This window comes from Sus scrofa, chromosome 2 (genome assembly GCF_054392235.1).
Source record: "Sus scrofa isolate SSC_HxYL_T2T_F1_AM1 chromosome 2, Sscrofa_HxYL_maternal_Yorkshire_Landrace_v2.0, whole genome shotgun sequence".
Lineage (NCBI taxonomy): Eukaryota > Metazoa > Chordata > Mammalia > Artiodactyla > Suidae > Sus > Sus scrofa.
The window spans coordinates 16,314,545-16,341,858 of NC_139384.1; the positions used below are offsets into that span (position 1 = coordinate 16,314,545).

At 40.0% G+C, this 27,314-nt stretch overlaps 3 protein-coding genes across 3 annotated transcripts in view; 2 read left to right on the forward strand and 1 right to left on the reverse strand.

Moving 5' to 3' along the window:
• LOC110259269 (olfactory receptor 4C46-like) overlaps positions 1–27,314 on the forward strand; it is a 949,087-nt gene that overhangs the window by 253,935 nt on the left and 667,838 nt on the right. The gene's annotated exons all lie outside the window — the stretch shown is intronic.
• Positions 1–27,314, forward strand: part of LOC146405229 (olfactory receptor 4C46-like) — a 64,937-nt gene that overhangs the window by 26,043 nt on the left and 11,580 nt on the right. Inside the window, exon 2 of the mRNA XM_085015212.1 lies at positions 26,650–26,823. The gene's annotated coding sequence lies outside the window, so the exon portion shown is untranslated. The remainder of the gene's footprint in view (positions 1–26,649; positions 26,824–27,314) is intronic.
• On the reverse strand, positions 689–1,621 carry LOC146405230 (olfactory receptor 4C16-like). Its single transcript, XM_085015211.1, has one exon. It carries the CDS (start codon positions 1,619–1,621, stop codon positions 689–691), a length of 933 nt encoding a protein of 310 aa, XP_084871337.1.

The following is a 27,314-nucleotide window of genomic DNA, read 5'->3' on the forward strand; positions in this document are numbered from 1 at the left end:
ATCTTAACTACAAATCCAAATGTCAAACCTTTTAAGTTCAAAGACCTACCTCAGAAGTGTGCATTTTCTCAGTGTTTTATCACTGTTCTGGAAGGACTGGGTAACACAAGGTGACAATTTGAAGTAAAAGCTCAAGAAGTTATCTAAAGAGATAAGTGTATTAAATATTGTCCCTTATAACATGAAGTTTCTATAGTTCTTTGAATCATATACTTTATCTTGATCAGAAAGAATTGCTTACTACATTAAAGGTCCATGAGTAGACATGAGACCACAGTGTTTGATAAAGGAAATAGTTGAAAGAGGTAAAACCTGCTAATATACGAATATAAGCTTATAGACCGGTATCAAGAAGCAGACAACACCAGAAATAATCTTGAAAAATGGAAGATAAAATGCTGGATGAAACCAAAGTGACACTAGGCGGGCAAGAGAGACAAGACACAGTAGTGAAAAGCATCTAAAGCAGTGAACCTTACATACCTCTTTGTACCTGACTCCATCTCTTCCTCTGCGTAAAACTGATGGAACACTAAAGATTGTTGTGTTTATAGTGCTCCCTTTTCTTAAGGAACCAAATATCCATGCCCCATGATAAGATTAAATGAATACCACAGTAAGATATAATATTCTTGAGGGACTGATTCTCAGTCAATCTAAGCTATGAAGAAAAAATTGAAACTTCCTTTCATCTTTTGTCATCTGAGATCAACTTCATTCTCCATAGCATCCTCATGGCATTTTTCACTTCTGCATTCCTCAGCGTATAAATCAGAGGGTTGAGCAGAGGGGTTCCGATTGTATAAAACACAGCTATCATCTTATCCGTGGAAAAGGTAGTTGCAGGGCGTGTGTATATAAATATGCAAGGACCAAAGAACAAGATGACCACCATGATGTGGGAGATGCAGGTGGAGAGGGCTTTTTTCCTCCCCTCTGCACTGTGGTTTCTCAGAGAATACAAGATGATGACATAGGAGACCATCAGCATGACAAAACTCACTGTACAGATGGCTCCACTGTTGGACACCAAGAGTAGGTTGGTCACATAGGTGTCTGCACAGGCAAGTTTCAACAAAGGCTGTAAGTCACATATGTAATGATCCATCACATTAGGACCACAAAATGGTAAACTCAAGGCTAGAAAAATCTGAGTTAAAGAGTGCACACAGGATCCCACCCAGGCCACAGCCACCAACACCCCACAGACTCCATTACTCATGATTGTTGTGTAGCGCAGAGGTTTACAGATGGCTACACAGCGGTCAAAAGCCATGAGGATAAGGATGAAGATCTCCAGGCAGCCAAAGAAATGGAATGAAGAGACTTGCATTATGCACTCATTAAAAGAGATAGTGGCATTCTTCAAAAGGGCATCCACAATCATTCTAGGAGCTATGGAAGTAGTGAAGCAGGTATCAGATAAGGATAAGTGGAAAAGGAAGAAGTACATTGGACTCCCAAGTGTCCGGCTGGTCTTGACGGTAGCAATAATGAGCAGGTTACCTATCAATGTCGCCAGGTAGAAAATAAAGAAAGTGACAAACACTATTTTCTTCCTAACAGGATCCTGTGCCAACCCAAGCAGAATGAACTCAGTCACATTATTGTTCAGCCACATGATTTCATGAATGAAGGGAAAGGTTGAATGTGAAATGATTTACCTGCAAAAAATTAAAGATATTCACTTATGATGTGATATCTAATATGATGAAATATTTTAGAAAAAAGAGTATTAAACATTGGAAACATTCTAACTGTGGTTTCTTAACAATTTTCTCTAACTCTTTGTTCCTCAATTTTTCATGACCACTGCATAGGTTGTTATGAGTCTCAATAAGCTTATGAATATGATACTCTTCAGTAACAGTCTTCAAATAATCCCCCTGACTTAGATGTAACTCTCGTTAATTTTGCTAATTTTATGAATGCATATCGGGCTCTATTGTGTAATTTCTTCTTTCTTTTGCTTTTGCTTTTTTGGGCCACACAAAAAGATTAGTAAAAATAATGATATGATCTCCATAATAAAACTAATGTAGAAGCCAAGAATTAAAGAGAAGTAAGTATAGCATTTTCAAATTTATCCTGCCCTCTCCTTCTATCCTGGGACTATTTTAGATGCTTCTGTTTTCCTTGAACTTTAGGACAAAACAGTCCAGCTGGCCTCCTGTGATTGCCTGTGAGAAGGGAAATGCATTCTCCTGCTCTCTGAAGACTTTCACTATAGCTTTTCTTACAATATAAGAATTATTACTGCTTGCAGCACGAGAATTCATGTGCTTATTCTACTTTTCATTCTTAAAAAAGAATATCAAAATGCTACATATTCTCAGAATATTTTTCTCCACAATCCCAATCTAACTGCCTAGTATAATGTAGGTGTTCATTGAATTGAAATTGAACATTCCCTACTATCTTTAAGATATGATCATATATATGTGATCATTGTCATACTATTCTGATCTTAAAATATAGTAAGATCAAGTTGATAGAGTCTTGTATCAAATTTGTACGTCTTCTATCTACCATAATAGCAGACAGAAAAACTTGCTTTCTACTTAGAAAGCCAAAAACAGCAACACTGAGATCAATTTTGAACAAGTAGTAACTCAGCTATAAGTCCTCCAAAAGAATATGAATTTCCAGAGTCCCCATCATTGCTCAGTGGTTAGTAAATATGACTAATAACCATGAGGTTGTGGGTTCAATCCCTGGCCTACTCAATGGGTTAAGGATCCGGTGTTGCCATGAGCTGTGCTGTAAGTCTCAGATGTGGCTCACATCCCATGTTGCTGTGATTCTGGCATAGGCCAGCGGCTACAGCTCTGATTAGACACCTACCCTGGGAACCTCCATATGCCACAGGTGCAGCCCTGGCAAACACAAAAAGACAATAAAATAAAATAAAAATAAAAGGTGAATTTCAAATAGAACGTAAGAAATTGGGACCTGGATACCTACACAAATGACCACCTGAAGCATTTAGATTTCTTACATAAATTTTTGGCCCTTAGAACATGCTGTCAGAAGCTTTGCATTTTTCATATCTTCCCGATATTGATTAACATCTTTTGGAGTTCCCATCATGGCTCAGCAGTTAAGAAACTTGACTAGCATCCATAAGGACACAAGACCCTGGCCTTGCTCAGTGGGTTAAGGATCTGGCATTGCTGTGAGCTGTGGATTAGGTCACAGATGCATCTTGGATCCCGCATTGCTGGGGTTCTGGTGTAGGCCAGAAGCTACAGCTCTGATTCAGCACCTAGCCTGGGAACATCCGTATGCCATGGGTGTGGCCCTAAAAAGATAAAGAAAAAAATTTATTTGCAGTATGTATATGACTACATGTCCAAGTTTATGTTTCCCAAAGATGGTTGACATTTTCCTCATATTTTCAAAAGAATCTGACACATACACACATTACACTAGTTTGGAGGCCAAACAGCATCAGCAAAATAGCACATCTTGGGATTGTGGGCATTCAGTCCTACCTAAAATGTCCAGTGAGACATTGGGTTCAAATGTCAAGGACCTTTTTAGCATGAACCAAAAGTCTTTATGACTTTTTGGACAGGATCAAATGTCCTGCAAGGCACATCTTCTAAATATTACGGTCTTAACCTCAACTCTTCAAACAAGATTAGCCAAATTTAGAATGGCCAAGATTGTTAAACAGATTAAACAGACTATTTTTGGTGTGGCAAGAACAGAGAAGAGCTGAAAGAAAATCAGGCAAAGGTGGAGAATATTCAAGGGTGGAATATAAAGTGTTCAGTGGATCCTTCCATGCTTACAAGTCTATGCTTCTGTGGAGACCACAGTGAGAAGCATTTTCTGTAAGGATTCTCTCTGAAATGATGCACCCCTCCCCAAGTCAGTTACAAAAATCTTTGGGGGAGAACCTACACTCTATTATTCTGCAGAATTTGCCATTCTTTGCAGAAAGTTGAACAGATTGTCCCTGCATATTTTATTCCTTTAAAAGCCAAACAACAACAAAAACAAAACAAAACAAAAAAGTGCCCTCCTTGAGTTCCTCCTTCTCCTAAATCTCATGATTCCTGAGTATCTGGCCCAGAGGTGTCCAAGAAAACAACTTGATATGAGAATCAAAAGATCACAATGAAACTCAACACACGCTACTAATAATTCCCACATGTGATTCCCCTATATACCATTAAATTAGTATTTATTCCTTATTCAGAATCTTATCAGAGAGCAGGAACTTTGAAGGGACAATAGTAGATAAGCTCACAAGTGAAGAAACCCAGCATGTGGCAAAAATACTGATGAAAAGGGAGGATCTTACTCAAAGAATTTTCAGGAACTCCTCTTCCAAATGTAAGGCCAGTTATTGTTTGTAGACTTAAGACTATTCATTGTTGTGTTTCCTCTGATCCTTCTCTAAGAAGTAGTTTTTTATCAAAATAAATTTTGACATGAGCCAAGAGCAGATCAAAATCCTATGATATCATTTGAAAGAATAGAAAGGGCAATGCATTTACACTGTGATAGACAATATTCCTTTCAAAGATGTTACTTGAAGCTAGAAAACCAGGCATTCTCCAGAAGCTGTGTAAAGGTCAATACCTCCATTAAACTTGACTCTAATTTTGAACCATGAATAATCTCTTCTAACATTTTAGTACCCAGAGTTCCTAACAAAACTTATTTTTGCTAAGCTATCTTATATATAAACCATTTGTAAGCATTTCTGTATTCTGCCATCTCCAGAAAATATTCTACAATTGATGGATTAAAGTCTTCTGTCCCCAAACAACAATACATGAGTTTCACATACCTTATATTCATAAATATTTGTTGATTTCTAAAGATCATTCCCACCCTCATGGTCATGTTTCATTCTGTTAATTTCTTATATTAATGGTAAATCTTATTTTTAAAAAAGTTACATTGTTCATTTTCCCCCGTTTCTTTCTCAGAGTATGAGGGAAGTATAATTACAAGATGCATGGAAATATGTTAGCAAGTGATGGTGGATTATTTTGTAATGATGCCCCTCTGAGTACAAAGATTGGAATAATATGTCACTTACTTGTTGGAAGGCACTGTGAATTTCCAGTTCCACTCATCCATTTTGACAGCACCTGTGAACTGGAGTTTAGCACTTGCCATCTGCCTCTGCACGGATTAAACCATGAACCAGTTCAGCTGCAGACCCACAGCAACCCTGAGCAGAGGTCAGGGTAAAGACCAGGAGTGAGGCACGCTGTGCTCTGGGAAAAGTGGAAGAGCAGGTCTTCAGATAGATATTGTTAGGAGATTTTATGAGCCCACTTCTTGCATCTCTTCATTTCTCTTAAAAAAAAAAAACACTAAAGCCCTTCATGGTAGTGTCTGCTCTTCATGACTAGTAGTAACATTCATGACACCAGAGGCAAACTTCATAAAATGTGTGCATGGCTGCATGCACCTTTAACACATATGTTGGTATTTCCCCTTTTCTCTTTGGGGAAGGATTTCAGAGCTCCTAGGTTGTAATAAGTGGACAAAATAAAATATGTCATCAGTCAATGCAGTCACTCCCAAGGGTGAGCTGGTGAGCCCTGAGGGAACTCAGGAAAGAAACAAAGAATACTGGCCCACAACTGAGGTACCTATTGAAGGAATGAGTCCAGTAAGCCCAGACCTTTACATCTTCCCATAGAAATAGGTTTTCTGTAAATCTTCTGTAACTCTGGTGACATGTTAGTCTCTTCTTCCTACTACCTTCCCTTTGTTGCAAAAACTCAAATATCCTAGCTTCCCCCTGCCTCACCTACTCAGAGGGTGTTCTTTGGGCTACCTAAGATGATGTCTCCTGGGCTTAGGTCCTAATTTTGCCCCAAATAAAACTAAATTCTCAGCTTTCACATTGTGCATTTTTTTTAAGTCAACACAGCCCTCTCACAGATTTCTGAAGAAAAAATGTTCTCTGCATTCAAGGGGGAATATTTTAAGACATGATGATGTAAGATACTGCTATCCTAGAGAGGATAATTCTCTAAAGTTTTCTTTCCTTGCCAGTTTTAATTAATATCCATATATAACAAAGTCATTTTTATTTTTTTAATTTTTAATTTTTTCCCACTGTACACCATGGGGACCAAGTTTTACTTACATGTGTACTTTTTTCCTCCCTTTGTTCTATTGCAATATAAGTATCTAGACATAGTTCTCAATGCTACACAGCAGGATCTCATTGTAGATCCATTCCAAGAGCAATATTTTGCATCTGTTAACCCCATGATCCTAATCCGTCCCACTCCCTCCCTCTCCTCCTGGGCAGACACAAGACTATTCTCCAAGTCCATGATTATCTTCCCTGTGGAAAGTTTCTTTTGTGCTGTATATTAGATTCCTGTTATAAGTTATATCATATGGTATTTGTCTTTCTCTTTCTGACTTATTTTACTCAGTATGAGAGTCTCTGTTTCCATCCATGTTGCTGCAAATGGCATTATGGCATTCTTTTTATGGCTGAATAGTATTCCATTGTGCACATATATACACACCTCATCTTCCTAGCCCAGTCGTCTGTCAATGGACATTTGGGTTGTTTCTATGTCTTGGCTAGTGTGAGTAGTGCTTCAGTGAACATTCGGGTGCATGTGTCTTTTTCAAGGAAACTTTTGTCAGAATATATGCCCAAGAGTGGGACTGCTGGGTCATATGGTAGTTCTAGGTATAGATTTCTAAGGTTCTCCAAACTGTTCTCCACAGTAGCTGTACCAGCTTACATTCCCACCAACAGTGCGGGAGTGTTCCCTTTTCCCCACAGGCCTTCCAGCCCTTGTTATTAGTGGACCTATGAATGATGGCCCTTCTGACTGGTGTGAGGTGGTATCTCATGGTAGTTTTGATTTGCATTTCTCTTATACTCAGGGGTGTTGAGCATTGTTTCATGTGCTTGTTGGCCACCTGTATATCTTCCTTGGAGAACAGTCTATTCAGGTCTTTTGCCCATTTTTCCATTGGGTGGTTGGCTTTTTTGCTGTTGCGTTGTATAAGCTGCTTGTGTATCCTAGAGATGAAGCCCTTGTCCGTTGCATCGTTTGCAACACTTTTCTCCCATTCTGTAAGGTGTCATTGTGTTTTTGTATTTGTTTCCTTTGCTGCACAAAAGCTTGTCAGTTTGATTAGGTCCCACTGGATTCTTTTTGCTCTTCTTTCTGTTGCCTTGGGAGACTGACCTGAGAACATGTTCATGAGGTTGATGTCAGAGAGTGTTTTGCCTGTGTTCTCTTCCAGGAGTTTGATGGTGTCTTGTCTTCTATTTAAGTCTTTCCACCATTTTGAGTTTATTTTGGTGCATGGTCGGAGGGTGTGTTCTACTTTCACTGCTTTGCATGCAGCTGCCCAGGTTTTGCAGCAATGATTGCTGAATAGACTTTCTTTGTCCCGTGTTATGCTCTTGCCTCCTTTGTCAAAGACGAATTGACCATAGATGTCAGGGTGTATGTGTGGGTTCTCTATTCTATTCCATTGGTCTGTCTGTCTGTTTTGATATCAGTACCACAATGTTGTGATGACAGTGGCATATTGCTCCCTCTACCCATAATACTCTGCTTTGTAGTCTCCCAGGCAGTCTCTGCCCCACCAACATGACAGAGCAATTCCTGATCTCCCCAGTCAGTCTCTGCCCTGCCAACCAGACTCTCTGGTTCCTAGTACAAGCAGTCTCCATGCCACCCACCCCAGCCTGCTCCTGGAGACTCACCTCCAGAGCCAAGGTCTGGGTGCCCAGCCCCCACCCAAGTGTCTCAGTTTTTGGTGACTGTGCCAGTAGTTCAGATGATCTGTTCGGTTTTCACTCTGCTCTTCAGATCTCAGACTTACTGCTGTGCTCTTCTCTGCATCTAGAGATCCCTCTGATTTGGTTGATCTTTCCATCCAGTAGGTGACTTTTCAGGATGTGGGATCGCTTTCTCCTCCACAGTTGCCTTTCTGGAGTGCCCGTCCACCCACGATTCCCTTTGCTCACTATTTTTTCTTGTTTTACCCAGTAACATCATGAGATTCTTGCCATTATTGGAGTTTAGGTTCTTCTGCCAGTGATTCCTGTTCTCTGTGAGTCATTTAACCTGTAGATGTGTTTTTTTGGTTGTGTTTGTGGAGGAGGGTGAGCATGTCCCCCTAATATTCCGCCATCTTGCCTTCACCAAGAAGACAAATTTTATAGCCCTTGTAATTTATTTGCAAGTATAATCCAGGGAGTGTCAGGTGGAGCTTTGGAATTAATTTCTCTGCTGTGAGCTTCACACATCCCCAAACGTGGATCTACAGACTTAGAGCAAGTAGTACCTTGATTAACTATACACCTCTTTTTGCAAACTGAATTGATATCTCATATTTTTTTCAAATGGATATCCAACTGTTTTTCTATCTTACACTAGTAAATGTACACTTATTGATGAAGGTGTTTCATTGAAATAATTTTACTTACCATATATTTAGCAACAGCCTGTATGTTTGTCACTGTACATAAGTTACATTTTGTGTTTCCCATAAATATTGCACCAGATAAGAATGAACAGTGATGTTTCATGTGAGAGAAAACTGAAATGCACAGAAGTCAAGCAGCTTGCAAGGTTATGTATTTGGGATGTTCAATCCTGAGAATGATATTCATGATTGTTTCATTTCATGGTTTATCCTCTTGCCACACATTATTTTATATGCTCCTAAGTGGAAACAAGGATTCACAAGTGATTATAACAAAAGTTGATTTGAATGTCTGAGTAATGGTATCTATGGTTGAGGAGCTGAGAATGAATAGTAAGACAATGAGGACAGGTTGAAATTCGGGTAGCCACAGGATATATGTGTGAAAATACTCATTTGGGATTCTTCATGGTTTGAAATGGATGTCAGGACTCTAAAACTAGATTTGGGGAATCTTTATTTGTAAATGAGAGTTTAAATTATTTGGAAATTGGGGAAGGTCATCCAAGAAAACAGAGAGAATAGAGAATTGAGCCACTCTTCTGGGTAGGGTTAAACTAACATAAAGAATCCCAGAGTGGTCTCAAGAAGCTTGTGGAAAAATCATAAGTGAAACCATGAATAGTAGTGATAATCATACTTAAAGGAGTGGAGTTTCATAAAGATGTGAGTGGGTGTTCTGTGAATGGAGGGCACATTAGCACTTGTGGCTAAAACTCAGACACCTGTAAATCCTGATTCACATAACCAATGAGTAGAATAATTTCAAATAGAAAAAATGTGCTAGAAACCATGCATTTTATTTCCATTTCTCCGGATCTTAAAGTTCTGTATACTCACTGAGGACAGAAATCATGACTGTTTGGTTCTCCAGCATTATCTTTATCATAGCAAACAATAATTTGTAGCATGCAATTTCTCTCCTTTTTTGTTTTTTTTTTTGGTTTTTTTTTTTTTCATTTTTTAAGGAAGGCGAAGAGATCTGAAGGCAGTTTGTGGAGGAAGCCAGGTCAAATAAATGTGCCTTTTAACAATGGAAAAGAAGGAGTTCCCATCATGGCTCAGCTGTTAATAAACCCAACTAGTATCCACGAGGACACCCATTCAATCCCTGGCCTTGCTCCATGGGTTCAGGATCCAGCATTGCTGGGAGCTGTGTAGGTTGCACCCACGGCATATGGAGGTTCCTAGGCTAGGGGTTGAATCGGAGCTCTAGCTGCTGTCCTATTCCACAGTCCAGCAATGTGGATCCAAGCTATGTCTGCGACCTCCTTACTTTGAGCACTTTTGATCAACCCTTTGATTTATACACTAAGGAAGGCATAAGTGAAAAATGCCATGAGGAAGTTGTGGACCAAGAAGTTGGTTTCAGATGACAGGAGATGAATAGAAGTTTCAGCTTTCCTCATCGTTTGGATTGACTGAAAAGGAAGTCCATACCAAATAAGATCTTTTTCTTATGGAGTTAACATAATCCTAACATGTGGTGTGAATATTAATTTCTTTAGGAATATAAGCCATGTGAACACACATGCTAGTGTTGAGTCAAGCTTATGTAGAAGAGACGGTCTTACAGTCATGTGAGACACCTTGTCTTCGATGGTCACTGCTGGGTCTCTGCCTCTCTGGTCTGCCTGATATCCCTGTGGTTTGATCTGTTTCCACTGCCCTGTGTGTTGACTTGTGTTTATAGTTATACTTCTATTTGCTTATAACCACGGCTCGACAGGTGTTCCTTCCAAAGAGTTTATTTACTAGAAATGGTGGTCTCGTGTCTCATTGTGCACCTTCAACAACTTGTTTGTTCTTCCTGACTCAGGAAAAAGCACCAGGTTCAAGTAAGCATAGCATCTTCATATTTTAAAGGACAATATATTTAATCTAAGAAACCTGTCTTCTCTTTCTTGGGGTTATATTGGAAATTCTTGCCATATGTTTACCTAGATTCTTCTAGAACAGTGACAGAACAGAATGAGAAAATTCACCCTTTTGTAGGAGTATTTTTTCCTTAGGGAGGTTCTGACTGTTGGGCTTATACTCATATTAATAGTCTATCTGTAAAAAAATCCTTTCTGCTCTTAAAATGACCCTTTATATTTGGGAGGAAATATTTCCTTGTCTGTTGAGTCATACTCATTTCAATAATTTGTTTATAATAGTGGGCTATTATGATTATAACTTAAATGGCCCAAATGAAGGCATCTTCAGGTGAGCTAGAAGTAAAGAATACATGTAGTTGATGGTAGGGAATTCAAAAATAATAATCAATTAAAGAAAGTATGTTATAACCAGGAGGAGAGTTTTTAGGCTTTGAAACATAAATAGTTATATCAGAGATGTGAATGGTTTTCAGTGAGGTTTAATATAATCCAGAAAGGAGAATAATTTGTGAAAGACTGAGATATTTAGAAAATTATATTTATATAATTATAAATATACAAAAATTATATTTACACCATGGAGATTGAAATCATCTTTTGTCAGCATTCATCAACAGTATGGTCTCTAGTTACATGATCATTAAGAATCTTTTTTTTTTTTTTTTTGCCTCTTTGTCTTTTTATTTGGAAGTTCCCAGGCTAGGGGTTGAATTGGAGCTTTATCCTTTGGCTGACACCACAGCTATAGCAACACAGGATCCGAGCCGTGTCTGTGACCTACAGCAACACCGCTATGTATTCCACTGAGTGAAGCCGGGGATAGAACCCAGCATCCTCATGGATGCTAGTTGGGTTCGTTAACCACTGAGCCATTATGGGAACTCCAATTTGTTGCCTTATTTGTATTTTAATCATATAGAAAATGTGATATGAGTATTTTTTTTTCTTATTTGGAACATCTATTTAAAAATTACTAAATTGTATTAATTTTATTAAATTTATATAAACTTTATTGTCCCAAGAAGTTTACAGTTTTTTTTTTTAGTTTGAGAAAAACATCATTTATATCTCAGTGCAGAGCCAGAAACATGTGACTTCCACAATGAAATCCAGTGACATATATACATCACTTTTTATATATTTTTTATTTTTTAGGGCTCACCTACAGAAAATGGAAGATCCCAAGATAGAGGTTGAATCAGAGCTGCAGCTGCTGGCCCATGCCACAACCACAGCAACATGGGATCTGAGCTTTGTCTGCCATGTGCACCACAGCTCATGGCAATGCCAGATCCTTAACCCAATGAGTGAAGTCAGGGGTCAAACCCACATCCTCATGGACACTATGTTAGGTTTTTAACCCACTGAGCCACAGTGGGAACTCCTACCTCACCTTTTAAAAATTAGATTGTATATTTTTCATGGCTAATCTATCTCAAGCAGTTTATATCACTGATCACAGCTGCTACAGTTTGATTTCTGCTTTTGCAAGGTTTGCATAGTAAAAGATTCCAGTTTATAGGGTTTCAGTTGAAGCCTTCTATTTCAAGACAAGGAAAATATGAAAAGGGTTGTATCCCAGATCCAATCTGGGTACCTCCGCAAATGCACTCTATATAATACGTCTTCTGGACAGGCTGTGGATTTAGAACTCCCGTGTCACTGTCACCACAGAAATGTATAATCAAATTCCTGCTTAGGAGGCTATACTACAGATAAGAGAAATGTAAAGAGGTCTGAATGTACACCTTCACAGGATTTTTTTTTTTTTGAAGTCAGTGGTCTGATACAGCAAGAGTGAGACTCTGAAATCTAAAATAGATACAACTTGTGTGAAAAAGGGTGAGAAGCATGAACTCACAAATATTCTTGCAAGGCCCTAGTTGTCCTAAGTAGCTTCCTCTTTCTTGAAAGAGAGAAAAGAACAGTCAGCCCTAAAAAGACAAAAAATGTAAATTAACAAAAAAAAAAATGCATCACATCTACACTCACAGAATAACAATTATGGTAGGAGTCTGCTCTAGAACCCTAACTACTAATGACATTCTAGTTTATCATAAGGCACCAGGGCCCTTAATATTAACTTGATTTTAAAAAGATATATTCTCTGTTTTCAAGAACTAACTGAGCCTGATAAAACCCAGTACCTCCTTCATTTTCTCTAAAATACTAATTGTAATTTTACTATGATATGCAGGAAATAAAACAACTAATTGCTGTTTACCTTTTTTTCTATGGTAAAAAGCACCTAGGGGATGAATATTCACTAGAAATCTGCAGAGAACTGCACAGTAGGTGATTGGCAGGAATACACTGGTCGCTTGGCAGGAAGGATGAGGCAAGGACCTTTATATAGGTCGTAATAGATGAATAATTAGATATTAATAGATGACCACTAACCTTAGAAAGTTGTAGGAAGATGAGTCATGTTAACTACAAGCCTTCATTTTCCAGGCTTGGGGTCAGAGCTAAATTACAGAGAAAAATTAAAAAGTCACTGTACCCAATTTGTGGTCCAACAATCCAGTCCCCCTTTGCTTTCATTTGAAGATGAGTTTCTACTGCTCATCTTCCCATTCACTAGTTTTGCCATCTTACCTGAAAACAGAAACTCTTCATTTCATATTTAAAGTAGAAGAAATAAAAGAGTTATTTGGAATTTCCAAGTATACATATTTGTAGGTATAATTTTGGGGTAATTAGGCAGTATAATGCAGATCTTTTATTTTGCCCCTCTCACCCCCCCTCAAAAAAAAGAAAAAAAAAATCCACCCACTTACTTGGGCTACGTGCACTCAAGAAATGGTGAGATCATGACCTATGCTGGCTGCTGACATCCTGGGAGCAGTGAGAGAAAAGGGATCTTGCATTTAGTGTGTAGATTTTCACTTCATCTTAGTACGTGCTAATGTACATTTCATCACTGTTCTCTCCAGTGATACCTGAAACTCTGTAGTTCAATGAAAAATAAATAGGAATTCCCATTGTGGAACAGGGGAAACAAATCCAACTAGTAAACATGAGCTTGCGGGTCTGATCCCTGGCCTCGCTCAGTGGGTTAAGGATCTGACATTACCATGAGCTGTGATAGAGCTCACAGATGAGGCTTGGGTCCTGCATTGCTGTGACTGTGCCAGCAGATGAGGCTTGGGTCCTGCATTGCTGTGATAGGCCAGCAGCTGAGGCTTGGATTTGACCACTAGCCTGGGAACCTCCATCTGCCATGGGCACAGCCCTAAAAAATAAATAAGTATACAAACAAGCAAACAAACCTCCAGTCTTTTGTGGGATGGTGTAGAGGTGTTGCCCGGCTATGGGGAAATTGGGCTAGAGAGAGAAAATAGTCTTCATGTGATTCAAGGTGCCTTTCCCTCCTACATTCTATGGAGCTTGATGCTCTAAGCTCTTAGCATCTCAGGAGTTTTGCAGGTGAACTACATGCTATTATCCTCTATCCTATCCTATTTATCTCCATTCTCAAATGTTTGTAACTTCCTCCATCTGTAAAATCAGTTACATATTACTCTTCTCTATGTTTGAAAGAACATGTGGAAGTCTTCCATGAACTGGTATTTCCTGTCTGGTTCTTTTTATCACTATGAATTAACACAATTTGGGGTTTTTGCATTTGTTGTGTTTGCTGTTCTTTAGCTCCACACCTGTGGCATATGAAAGTTCCCGGGATAGGAGTCAAATCAGACACCGGCTGCTGCACAATGCCAGATCTGAGCCATATCTGTGACCTGCACCACAGCTCATGGCAATGCAGGATCCTTAACCCAAAGATCAGGGCCAGGGGTCAAACCCACATCCTCATGGATACTAGTTGGGTTTGGGTTCATTACCACTGAGCCTGAAGAGGAACTCCTTGGTTTACATTTTGTACTCTTTGTCCTTCATGTTCTCTGTTCACTTCAAAGGTCTGCTCTCATATGGCTCTGGTTTGTCAAGACACAAATTCTTTCTCCACATGTCTTTTACAATATTCTCCCCCTTCCCTTCAGCCTCTTAGGTCCCTATTCAGAATTTCAGAGAGGATATCTGAGTAAACATGGTTTGTCCTTGAATAGACTAAACTTAGGTGATTGGCCAATCTGTGGAGTAACTAATTCCCCCAGTCAGGCATCATCCTGGGTACAGTCTGTTGTGATTTAAAAGCAGGGTTGAATGGTAACGGGATAAAAATATGGCAACTGATCGTATTTGTTCAGCATGGACTGTTAGCCAAGCATTTTGAGAAAAATGAGGAAAAGATGATAGTATCTAATCAAACATTTACCTAGACATTTAGATACATTTGACTTGCTTTCTCTTTGTTTTTCTATTAGCTTTATTGAGATATTAACATCTAACATATGTAACTATAAGGTATATAATGTGATGATTTGATATAGGTACATATTAGAAAATGAGCATCAAATAAGTTTAATTAATACCCCAACGCATTAATGACATTGTGTATGTGCATGTGGTGATAACATTTAAGATCTACTCTCTTAACAACCTTCAAATATATAATACCTTTTTGTTAGCTATAGCCCCCATGCTGCACATGAGACCCTCAGAACTTATCCATTTTATACGTGGGGGTTTGTATCCTTGAACTAATATCTTCCCTTTCCACCGCTCAACCCCTGGAAACTGCCATTCTTCTGTTTCTGAGGTTGGCTTTTTCAGATGCTGCATATAAATAAAAACATACACTTTGTCTTTTGCATCTGACTTATTTCACTTAGGCTTCAAGTTCCATCCATGGGGTCCCAGAAGGTAGGATTTCCTTCCTTCTACGGCCTAATAATGTTCTATTTCATGTATATCTTGCATCTTCTTTATCCATTATCCTATGATGAACATTTAGGTTGTTGTCATATTTGGTTCTTGTGGAAAAGAGTGTAATGAATATGAGAGGAAAATATTTTTAAGAGGGAGAAGGGTGTACAATGGTGGAATAGCAGGATGTAAGGCTCACATACTCCCATAAATAGATTGAAAATAGAACTACATGTGTAAGTATTGGCACAGAAAATTTGAGAAAAACTGACAAAAGAACTCAAAATTATGATAGACCAAGAAAGATGTTACACAAACAGATAGGATAAGAGAAAGAGGAAAGAAGAAGAACAAGAGAAAAAATAAGCAAAAGGAAAGGAGATGGGACCTGCTCTCCCAGGAGGGAGCTGAAAGAGGAATAGCTCCTACACCCTAGCAATTTCCCCCAGCAGCAGGAAGATCAGCCAGAAAAGGGGGAGAAACTCTAGACAGATGGCGTGAGTCAGTTAAAAAGGAAATGGTTCTCCACAAATGGTCATGCTATAGGCAATGGGCAACTGTACGTGGGTGCCAGCAAGTGTTGGAAACTAAAACGTTGACCTTAGTGATCAGACCCAAAGAGGGAGCTGGAGCTGGCAACATGGGGATAAAGACAGGATTGGCCGTGAGGAAATAGCCTGGAGGGACTAGAGTGTAGGGCAACCACAGTGGAGAGCATCTAAGCAGAGGCAAGACCAACCACAGAAGAGCCCATTCATGAAAGGAGGGCTGGCTGCCTGTGCCCACTCCTTGCTGATCAGGGAAAATACAGGGATCTGAAGAGGCTCATGCTAGTGGTGCCCAGTCAGCCCCAGAAGAGATGCCAGGGGCAGTGCCCATTCCCTGTGAGACCAGTAATCTTCTCAAGCAAGGCAAGCATAGGTGTCTTGGCTCTACCCAGAGACTCTTCAGACACTTGCACCAGCATTGCCCAATCAGCACCAGAAGAGCTGCCAGTGACAATGCCCACTCCTATGAGAGGGCTACCAGTGTCTGCATCCTGCCTGAGATATGGGCTCCCCGACTGGAGAAAAGCACAAGTTGCAGGGTCCCTGCCAGTGGCCCTGCAAAGGCCCATATTAGTGGCACTCATTTCACACCAAGGGAGCTGGGAAAGGCCCATTAACACACCTTCTAACCCATAGCATCTACAAAGGCATTCCACCCAGCAGTAAGGCAGGGGAAGGGACCACTAGAAACACACATCCTTCAGCTACAGAGAAAGCCTGTGAGCCATAATTAGGGAAAAGCCCCCAACCCCTGAGGCTTTAGAGAGAGATCCCTAGAGTGGCCAAGCAAGGGGAGTGCTAGCAGAACAGTGGCACCTACTCCTATACCTACAGAGAGCAGTGGAGCCTTCCAGGCAAAGGGAGGGGGCAGCAGAAGAGACTGCTGACATAGCAAGCTATGAAAATTAGCCCTCAAAGCTACCTGCTCTCAGGAGGGACTGTAATAGACACTGCTACCCCTGCAAGCTACAACAACAATCCTTCCAGTGGTGAATCACTGCCACCTACCTCACAGACCCTTTGCAGCCACCCAGCTACAGGAGAAGTAGTATGATACCATGACTCCCAACACACGCTCTGGGTACACATGAAACATTACCACCCCTCAGAACTCCAGGGCTCTCCATACCAACAGTAAAGGGGAGGATAAGCAGAAAGGTAGACACTGAGATGACAAAGAAGCCACTGTCAGACAAAGGAATGAGACAAAAACACAAAAACAGCTAAATGATGAGGAGATGGGCAATTTACCTGAAAAGGGATTCAGAGTGTTGAGAGTAAAGATGATTCAAGATCTCGGAGAAAGAATGGAGACCCAGATGGAGAACTTAAAGAATTGTTTAACAAAGAGTTAGAAGATTTAAAGAGCAAGATGGATAGCACCATAGCTGAAATGAAAAATAGTCGGGAAGGAATCAATGGCAGGTTAATGGAGGCAGGGGAATGAATAAGTGAAATGGAAGACAGAGTGGTGGAAATCACTGCTGCAGAAAAGAATAAAGAAAAAGGCATGAAAAAACTGAGGCGAGTCTAAGAGACCTCTGGGACAACATTAAATGTACCAACATTTGCAACATAGGGGTTGCAGAAGGAGAAGAGAGAGAGAAAGGGCCAGAGGAAATATTTGAAGAGATTATAACCAAAAATTTCCCAAATATGGGAAAGGAAACACTCACCCAAGTGGAAGCAACACAGACAATTCCATACAAAATCAACAAAACAACATAAACAGAATTCTACAAAATAAACCCAAGAAGAAACACAGCAAGACACATAGAAATCAAACAGACAAAAATTACGTTCAAGGAAAAAATATTGAAAGCCACAAGAGAAAAGAAACACATCACATATAAAGGAACCCATATAAAGATAACAGCGGTGTTTCATCAGAATGTCTACCAGCCAGAAGGGAGTGGCAAAGTGTATTTCATGTGATGAAGAGGAGGAACTTTGAACCAAGAATACTCCACCCAGCAAAGCTCTCATTCAAAGCTCTGGGAGGGAAGAAAGCAAACGTCCCATGTGCAGAGGACATGGCTGTCTAGAAAATCTCAGGGTAGCAGCAAAAACACAGGTAGAAGGACAGTGGGCTTGGCAAGCTCATGTGCCAGGCCACAGGCTCCTCCATGCCATGACGGCTGCATGGAATCCAAAGGATGACACCACACCAGCTACAGTCACACCTCAGAAGATAAGGTACTTAGGCATGAACATAATGCAAGGTGGGTAGGACTGCAGGCCACAAATTATAAAATGCTGGTAAAAGAGATCAGAGGTCCAAATAAACACAGAGACACCATGTTTGCAGATTGGAAGACAATGCAGTACAATATTTTCCTAAATAAAATGGCCTCATCAAATGAAAAACTTTTGTTCTGCCAAAGACTGTTAAGCAGATGAAAGGATCACTACAGATTGGGAGAAAATATTGGAAATGGTGAGTTCTGGAATATAGAAGGAACTCCAGAGAGTCAACAGTGAAAAAAGAATATTCCAATTAGGATGTCAGCAAAGGACACACCTGGACACTCCCCAAGAGGTTATAAGCACATCTGGCTCATAAGCTCACATCATCAGCCTTGATGGGAATCAACTCAAAGCCACATGAGATGCCACTACACAGCCATCAGAACAGCTAACATAAAACAGCGACCACATGGCAGACTGGCAGGGACCTCGAGGATGTGACCTGGGAGCCCTCAGCCCCTCCCTGACCCGCCCCAGCAGCTTGTCACAGAGAGAACAAGACCCAGTGGCCCCATGCCTGGGTGTTCACCCCAGAAATGAAAGGCACTGTTCACAGCAGCCTGTTCCCAAGAGCCCCTGAATGAAAACAAGGGGCAGATGTGGTCCAGCCCCACCCCTGATGTGTCAGCAGCTGCAGGGTGAAAGCCTACAAGGGGTAGATCACCATTTTTGTGGCCATGTTCTCTCCATCAATGCCAAATAGAAATGCAGAGACAGAATTGGGGCTAACGGAGAAAAAATTAGCTTTTGTTGCTTTGCCAGGGAGAGGAGGCCACAGTAGGCTAATGCCTTAAAGACTGTGCTCCCTTTGGGAGAATTGTGGGGTGTTTTGTAGAAAAAGTCAGGAAAAAAAAAAACAGGCTTTCAGATAGGAGTCTGGATTGGGGAAAACATGCTTTCTTCTCTCTTTAGGGGAATCTTTGTCATCAACACTGGTGTCAAGAGATCTTGGCATGATCGTGATGGGTTATTGTCTAGAACAACAGCACTTGGGGGAAAGGGCACATTGATCAGAGATTAGAACAAACTAGGAAAATCCCTGAAAAACCCATGTGTTAATCATCTTCACCGCACAGGCAATTGTGCTCAGAGTGCCTAATATTTAGCTTATCAGGGATTGTGTTTAGGGTGCAATTAAGCCAGAAAGAAGGACAAGGAAGGAATCTAGGCTGTTCAGTTATTTCTAAAAGAAGCATAAGGAATATAACTTTTCTCTTAGGTGTACAAGATGCCCATGTCATTCTGTGTATCCCTTGAGGGGGAACCAGGATCCTGGCCCCAAGGCTGTAGTATTGTTTCTCGACTATTCCTTGCTCAGGTCTGAGTACTAATAAAGAGGGGACACAGAAATATGTGGGGTCTTCAAAGGTTTCAAAGGGAGGGAAAGAGTCCAGCTTGAGAGAAGAAGGGAAGGGGAAAGATCAACAAAGTCTCTTGTCCCTTACCCTGTTGGGTCACTCTGGCCAGTTGTCTGTGTCAGAAGGTGACCAGGGACCAAAGGGTCCCAGCTGCAGCCACTGGGTCTGGTCCACCAGCCAGTGAGCTGGTCCTCAAATACCCCAAGTGGTGGGGATGTCAGTCATAGCAAAGAAGGGATATCCCAGGAATGTCACGGATTCAGAAAAGCTTTTCCAAGCCAGCTTTCTCTAATAACTGCATATGAAATAAAAGAGCCCACTTTGACTATTTGTATGGCAAAAACATTCCCTTTAATACTCAGTTAGATACTTACAAGTATACGTTTGGTATGTATAGAAACCTGGCTGAGGCATTCGTTGGAGCCTGGCTTTCTGGTGCTCCTCATTTTTGTTTGAGACCCCATTTCCCATTTCAAAGTTGAATTTGTCAGAGATGAAGTTTACTAATGCCATTGTGTGGTGGGCCAGTGTGCTGCTTGAGAGCTGAATTCCTCTAGATTTTAGCCCAGACTTGCTTTAGCTCTCTCTTACATGTCTCGGCTGGGTGGCATCTAGGACACCACCCATGCTCAGATCACTGAATGGTCAGTTCTCATTCTTGTCCCTGGTTAAGCAGGTTTTAATGAATGAGTGGGCTTCCCTATGGGACCACTGCATGGCGTGCGGACCCAGCCTCCACCCCCGTGCATTAAATTTCTCAGTCACCTGAGAAAACCGAACCCAGCCAGGAGGAATCTTCTCCCTTTTCGTCAGAGCAAATGCTCTCAGGTAGTACTTTCATCTTTATCCCAACCAAATTATATTGAGGCAGCCAAATTTTGGAATGGCATCAGATCAGCATCCTACTTCACGACTCAGTCCAGACTGCAGTCTCTCTTCTAGGGTACCATCAGATGGAATTAAATACTTGAGCACAAAACTGAAAAAAAACCGAAATCCTAGCCAGCCAAAAGAGACTCACAGAATTACAAATGAGGTCTCCCTAAAGAAAAATTTCCAAATGGGAACCAGTTTCCCCAGATGGACAAGGTTGATGGGGCCCACCAAGCCCTGGATCTTGGTCCAAATTGACTTCCAAGTCCCACTAAGCCTGCGACCTTAGTCCAAGAGGTGCCTTACAGATGGGGTCTCACAAAAGGGAAAATTCCCAAACAGGAACTAAAGTTTGCCCAGATGGACAAGGTCCAGGGGGCCTCAGAGTTCATGTGGCAGGACTTACCGAGATGCTGGCAGAGGGGTCACAACATCCCAGGTGATCCTATTCTCCTTCCCAAAAAGGTTTCTTGGGAAGTGATAGGTTCCCAGGAGGATGGAGACACAGACCCCCACCCCCACATGTGGCTGTTCACATTGGAGACTTGCTGTGGACACCCCTTCCTAGAATGTGGATGCTCAAGGTGGGCAACAAGAAACAACGCCTTGTGGAAAATAAATTCTACATAGATTAACCACCTATAATGACTAACTGACCTCTGTCATGGGACTTGACCCCCTACCACTCGCTTGACCTTCCCCTCCTCCTTCTTCATTGTTCCTGCCACAAGCTCCCTCCATGAACTCCAACCACAGATCTTTAGAAGACCAGCACCTCCTCACAGTCAGAGCTGGTGCCCTCTAGAGCTCAGTCTGTCCCTTTCTGATGCCTTAATAAATCTCTCTTGCTTTACCGACTTGGCCTCGTGCTTTCCTCCCTCAGCAAATGTAACAGGAATTTGGGGTCTTCAATTAATAGAAGGAAAGAACCCATATAAAGATTACATCAGAAATTAATAACTTAGAGACAAAGAAAACAATTGAGAAGGTCAATGAAACTATAAGTTGGTTCTTGGAAAGGATCAACAAAATTGATAAACCTTTAGCCAGACTCATCAGGAAAAAAAAAAGCAAAAGTTTTCAAATCAATAAAATTAGAAATGAAAAAGAGGTTACACGTGACACTGCCGAAATCCAAAGGATCATGAGAGACTAGTATGAGCAACTGTGTGCCAAATTGTATGAAAGACAGCCACAGTTTCATCAATGGGAAGAGTGGTCACTGGGCACAGATACACAAAGATCCAGGGGACATAAATAAGACAACTACTGTGATGTGAGAGACACAAGTGGAAAGGGCTTTGTGCTCTGCCCCCAAGCTATAGTTCTTTAGGGAAGGCAAGATGACCAAATAGGAGATCAACAAGAGGAAAAAAATAAGCAGACAGATGAACCCACTGTTGGCTTCAACAGAGACCAAGGGTATGAGTGTCCATGCAGACAAATTTCAGTAAAGCATACAAGTCACACATGAAGTGATCTATGACATGGGACCAAAGAAGAGCAGCCCAACAATAAAAAGAATCTGAATGGTTGCATGGAGAAATCCTCCAGTCCAGGCCCCTCCCAGCAGGACAATACACAGCCTTTGGCTCATGATGGTTGTGTAGAGCAGAGGTCTACAGATGGCCACGTAGTGGTCACCATCCATAAGATAATCTCAGTAGCACCAAAAATGTGTTCAGCATGGATTTGAGCCATGCATCCTATAAAGGAGATACTTTTCTTCTTGTTAAGGGCGTCCACAATCAGCTTAGGAGCTGAGGAAGAAGATTAAATTGTGTCTATCAAGGAAAGGTGGGTCAGAAAGAAGTACATGGGGGAGTTCAGAGCCTGGCTGGTGGTAAGAGTAACCACAATGAGCAGGTTGCCTGAAAGAGTTATCATGTATACAACCAAAACCACCACAAACACTACGTTTTGCATTTGAGGATTCTGGGTAAGACCGATTAAAATGAATTCAGTCACATTTCTCTTTTTCTCCATTTTTTTATTGATATGGTTGAAAGAATGCTTTACCTAAAAAAAATAAAAGAAAGGAAAAATGAACCACAAAAGGATGAAACACTTCAAAACTCTGCCTTTTAACAGTACTCTTATAATTTCTCAGATGATTCCTTCTCTTGTCAAAACTGTCTAGGAAGTGCTACCTCAAAATTTCTCTGAGTTAACTCTCTTAGGTTATTTTTTTAATTCTGGACTCAAAATTATTTTTATAAGACATATGAAAACCAGAAGAAAGAAACTACATCTCCTTTGGTTTTTGTAATCACCAAAACTCCCTTGACTATCAATGTAATGGACTAACATAGTGATTAGAAGTAATAATTTTGGAGACAAACAAGACTTTAAAATGTATTTGTGAAGTAACCAGAAAAAAAAGATAAAATGGTTTGCATTTTATAAGCATATAAAAATAAAGTAGGTAAAAATTAGTGAATGTTACTCAATTCGTATTTAAAGATGCTAGGTTTTATATGTGCCATTTAAGAATAAAACTCAAATTTTAAAAATTTCTTATAAAATTTAATATAGGTTTTGTCTATTGACAAAGAGGTGATGCAGAAATAAATTATTATACTTAGACTTTTACTCCCAAATGAGATATTATGTGTAAACTTTATTTTTTTAATATTTTCAAAATCTATAGTTTTTATTATTAATTTTATGGTCAGAAAATATAATTTCCATGTTTTGTCTGAGACTCCTCAAGTTGAAATAATGAATTTTTAAAGTGATTGGGATAGGTATGGGAAAACAAACATAGGGAAGTGGACATTAGCACATTGTGAGATCCAAAACATATTGTCTGGATATAATTCAGTTAGCTGTTCTAATGTACTGATGAACTTGTTATCAGGTCACCTAATGGACATAGAGTGAGGGCTTGACTGGGTAACAAGGGCTTGAGAAGATCAGGGCAGAGGGTGAGACTGCCCTGATTGCCCCCTGGATCCCTTATAATCATCCTAAATTCCATCTTTAGTCTACCAAAGATTATTGATGTCTGATTTTAACTTATACAATTTATACTGACAGCCAATAAGTCAAGCCTGGATAATCAAGTAGGTCAGTGGAATGCAAAGTCTATTTCCATTTACCTGATGAGGAAATACACATAGTATTCAAACTTTAAGGTAGAATATTAAACTAAATATTGTCAGTATTAATTTTCATTTTTTCCTAAACCTAAGATTCCATTACTCTCTTTCTGCTTATGCATTCTGAAAACCACAAGGCAGTGAAGTGTAAAATGAATTCTGTGTGTTATGTGTAGTCAATAATAAGGCACATGGAAAGGAAACCTCTTCTGGGTGATCCCACAAGGGCTTCATTGAGATGCTAGCATTAGGGTTCCAAGCCCCAGGAGAGGGGTCCCCTTTCTGGACAGTCCATTGCATCAAAGAATCCTTCCAGGAACAATAACACTGAAGAAGAAAGTTGAGTGCACTTCTCATTGCCAGTTCTCCTCTAGAGAAGATGACCCCTGGGAGAATCAACAACCGAAAATCACACAAAAATCCCAATCTTGATTTATTCATCCTCATGATTTCACTTATTATTTCAAAACCTTGAAGCGGTTAGAATATGTTTTTAAAACAGTTCTCTTGCACAGCATTCAATGGCTCCTTTCGTCCCACACAACACAAAAATGAACCAAACAAAACAACTTGGTCTATGTCAGAATCAATGACTTTGATGGCCTTTGTTAATTGAGAGACCCAAACACGGGATTATTTTCTTTTTCATCTTAGTCCAAAGACCAGGAGAGTTCCTGTTACCATTTAAATCCTCTAATATCCATACTTCTCCAAAAAAAAGGACAAATGGACAAAAGATATGATATAACAAAATAATCTTTTTTTTTTTTTTTTGGCCATGGCTGCAGCCTCAATCCCATGCTCCAGCAGTGATACAAGCCACTGCAGTGACAATGCTACATCCTTAACCAACAGCACCCCAAGAGAACAGCAGCAAGATAATCTTGATATTCCACAAAAAGGCATTCAGACTGCAATTGAGAGGCAAGAACCTCAGCAGACAAACTTCTCCCTAAGCAAAGAAACCTTTGTTGCTGTCCATATTCCATATACTCAAACACTGTGAAATGCAAACTTTAAGTATAAATCTGCTTTTTCTCATTTCTGTGGAGTGCAGAGATGAATTTTTTTACACCATGTAGTTGCTATGATACATGGTCATTGTGGTTGAATTTTGCACTGTACTAGGCACTATACCAAGTACTTTACATGCATTACTTCATGGAGTCTTCAAAACAATCCTATGAGGTTGTACACTCTTGCCTGTACTTTAAAGGAAAGGAAATTGTGGTCACAAGAAGATAAATGTCTTGCCCAAAGTCATAATGATAAACTAATAGAGAAGACTACATTCAAATTCAGGATGCCTGTCTCTAGTTCTATGGTGCTCAGTGCCTTGCCAGTAGAAACACAGTTTCCTTCTGGGAATCAACAATGCCAAAATTTGAAGAACAATCCTATGAGGTTGTCACAATATTATCTTTATTTTAAAGGAAAGGGCATCAGTGACTAGAAGTTAAATGACTTGCCCTAGACATGACAATAAAAAAGACAAGATAAATAGAGGAGACTGTATTCAAAATCATTGTCTCTTTCTAGCTCTTTGAACTTATTCTCTCTCCAGTGTACATCCAGTTTAGAAATCAGCAATGCCAGAGTTTGGAAAAACCACCACAAATGACCATGCATGATCCATGGCAGTTCTTTTGCTAACCTATGAAATGGAATGTAAATTTGTTGTAACCAATGAACTGGAATGAAATGGAATGTAACATCTGTAACTTATCAAATGTTGATGAGTTCAAGGGTCTATTGGACAAGACCTAGAATTTTGTACACAAAAATCTAGCACTTTGTATTTGATCATCTCAAATACTCCTTAAAGATAGGGGAACTGGGGTCTAAGGAGGAAATTGATCAGTAGTAGAAACTGGTCAGTAGTACACAAGAATCCAAGTCTTCTGCTGGCCAAAACTGATTTTATTTTCCCACCATCACATCTTATCTCCCTTCAGATGCCTTAAGACCAGTGTATATAAGGGGAAAAAGAGAATTAACTTTTATGTCCTACATTCAGAAATATCTATCTGAACTCTCAGAAAAAGGACTGTCTGAGGTCAGGGATCAGAAGTGCAGCCATATTGCTGAGACCCCACTGACTGCAGCAGAAATAAGATCTTGTCTTGTTAGACCAACATCCACGAAGGTCTGAATAGAATTAGAATAAAATAGTCCTTGAGCCTGGAGTATAGTAAAGATACCAAACCACAGCAGAGGGTTTTTTTTTCTTTCTTTTTCTTTTCTTTTTTTAAATTTTTTTTGCTTTGTTAGGGCCACAAACATGGCATATGGAAGTGTCCAGGCTGGGGTCAACTCAGAACTGGGCCTACACCACAGCCCCAGCAACCCCAGATTGGAGCCATGTCTGTGACCTACACTATAGCTTACAGGAATGCATGATCCTTAACCCTCTGAGTGTGGCCAGGGGATCAAACATGCATCTTCATGGATATTAGTCAGGTTCATTACTGATGAACCACAACAGAAAATCCTGCCCCCCCTTTTTTAATGCTATATTTTAATCCATTCCTTTTTGGGATCTCAGTTTTTGAGCTGAATTCTTCCTTTGAAAAATAGAATCCAAATGCTCTCCTTCTTCTCTCTCCCATGTTGACCTGGAAATTGACTGAGGAATCTGTAAAGCCTAAACCAATTCCTGATTAGCCATAGATAAATCCATATAGAGTAAGGAGAACAAATATTTCTGCAAAATATCCTAAAACATCTCAAAGTATCTCCCATCAAATATCAGAAAGTAATGCTTTAATGATTTTAACTACAAAACCCTGGAAGAAAATGAAACGGTGAAAACTGGGTCAAAAGTCAGCAATTCTAGGTAACTCACCATGGTGACATCTGTAGCTAAGGAGAATTTCTAATGTATCCAGGAATAAGAAATAACCATTACATTTAAAATCTTATCAAGTGTATTCCTCAAGTCTCCACTGACTGGATAGAGCTACAGGAAGCAGAGAGTATTAAGGTGGCACAAGATTATTTAAATGGATTCGGCAAGTATTTTCAAAGTTCCAATGCTTTGGAAATTCAAGTCAAAGGAAAAGAAACATCCATGTTGAATTTGAAACCCAAAGTCCTTAGGTGCTAATGGAATTTTTCTGATATTTAGCACCTAGGCTGTGGTCATAGAAAAAGGGACACAACTATCTCTATTATTTAATAAGCCCTTCTTACTCAGCTCTCAAAATAAGAAAACAGCTTTTTTAGAAATCTTAGTGGTTAGGGAGACTACCGACAATGTCAAAGGACTCATTTGTCTATCTAAGGTGTTACCCTCTCAGGAATTAATTATCTTTGGGTTTTTTTTTTAATTTTGCCTTAGAAGAAGGTATTCAGGAGACTCTATCCATGAACAACACATCTTCACCTGATTTGTTTATTTCCCTGCACTTTAATGTCCTAACAGCCCGCATTCCTGGTTTGGAAAACGATGTGAGAAAGCACTCCTTATATAGGCCCTTGGGTATCATGAACTGAGACATCAAGGATTGCCAAAGCTGTGTAAACAACCCCATGGGGTTTCATCCAGGGGGCATACCCCTGAGAGTTGTTCCTCACTGGTTGAAGTCACCAAAAGAGGGTGAGTTCTTGAGTCAGTCTCTCAACTCTACTGTAAACACATCAGGGTAAACTCTGTTCTTAGGACAGAACCTCGTGACTTGTCATATTTTCAGGGAGTGTGCTATCTAGAATTGGAAACCAAATTCTAGTGCCAACATTTCTGGTGTAGAAATAGAGAAGATAGATTTTATGCCTTCCCATGGACTTTCTTAGACTTTTAGGGATTCTACTGGCCATTCAATGAAAGAAGTCTACCTGGGGAAACAGAGTTCTTCAAATTTCTTCACACATCAATAATATCCTCAGGACAGTGGAACACATATTGTAGCGAGTATTCTACAGCCTAGAGGAGAGGGTATAAGGCACATGTTATATGAATTGATGAAGCTATTCTATTTAGATATGGGGTTAAGTGGTGAATAAAGAACTGGAAAAAAATAGAAATAATAACACCCATCATTACTGTGTACTAGGTCCTTTATTCAATCAACAGAGTATATCATTATAATT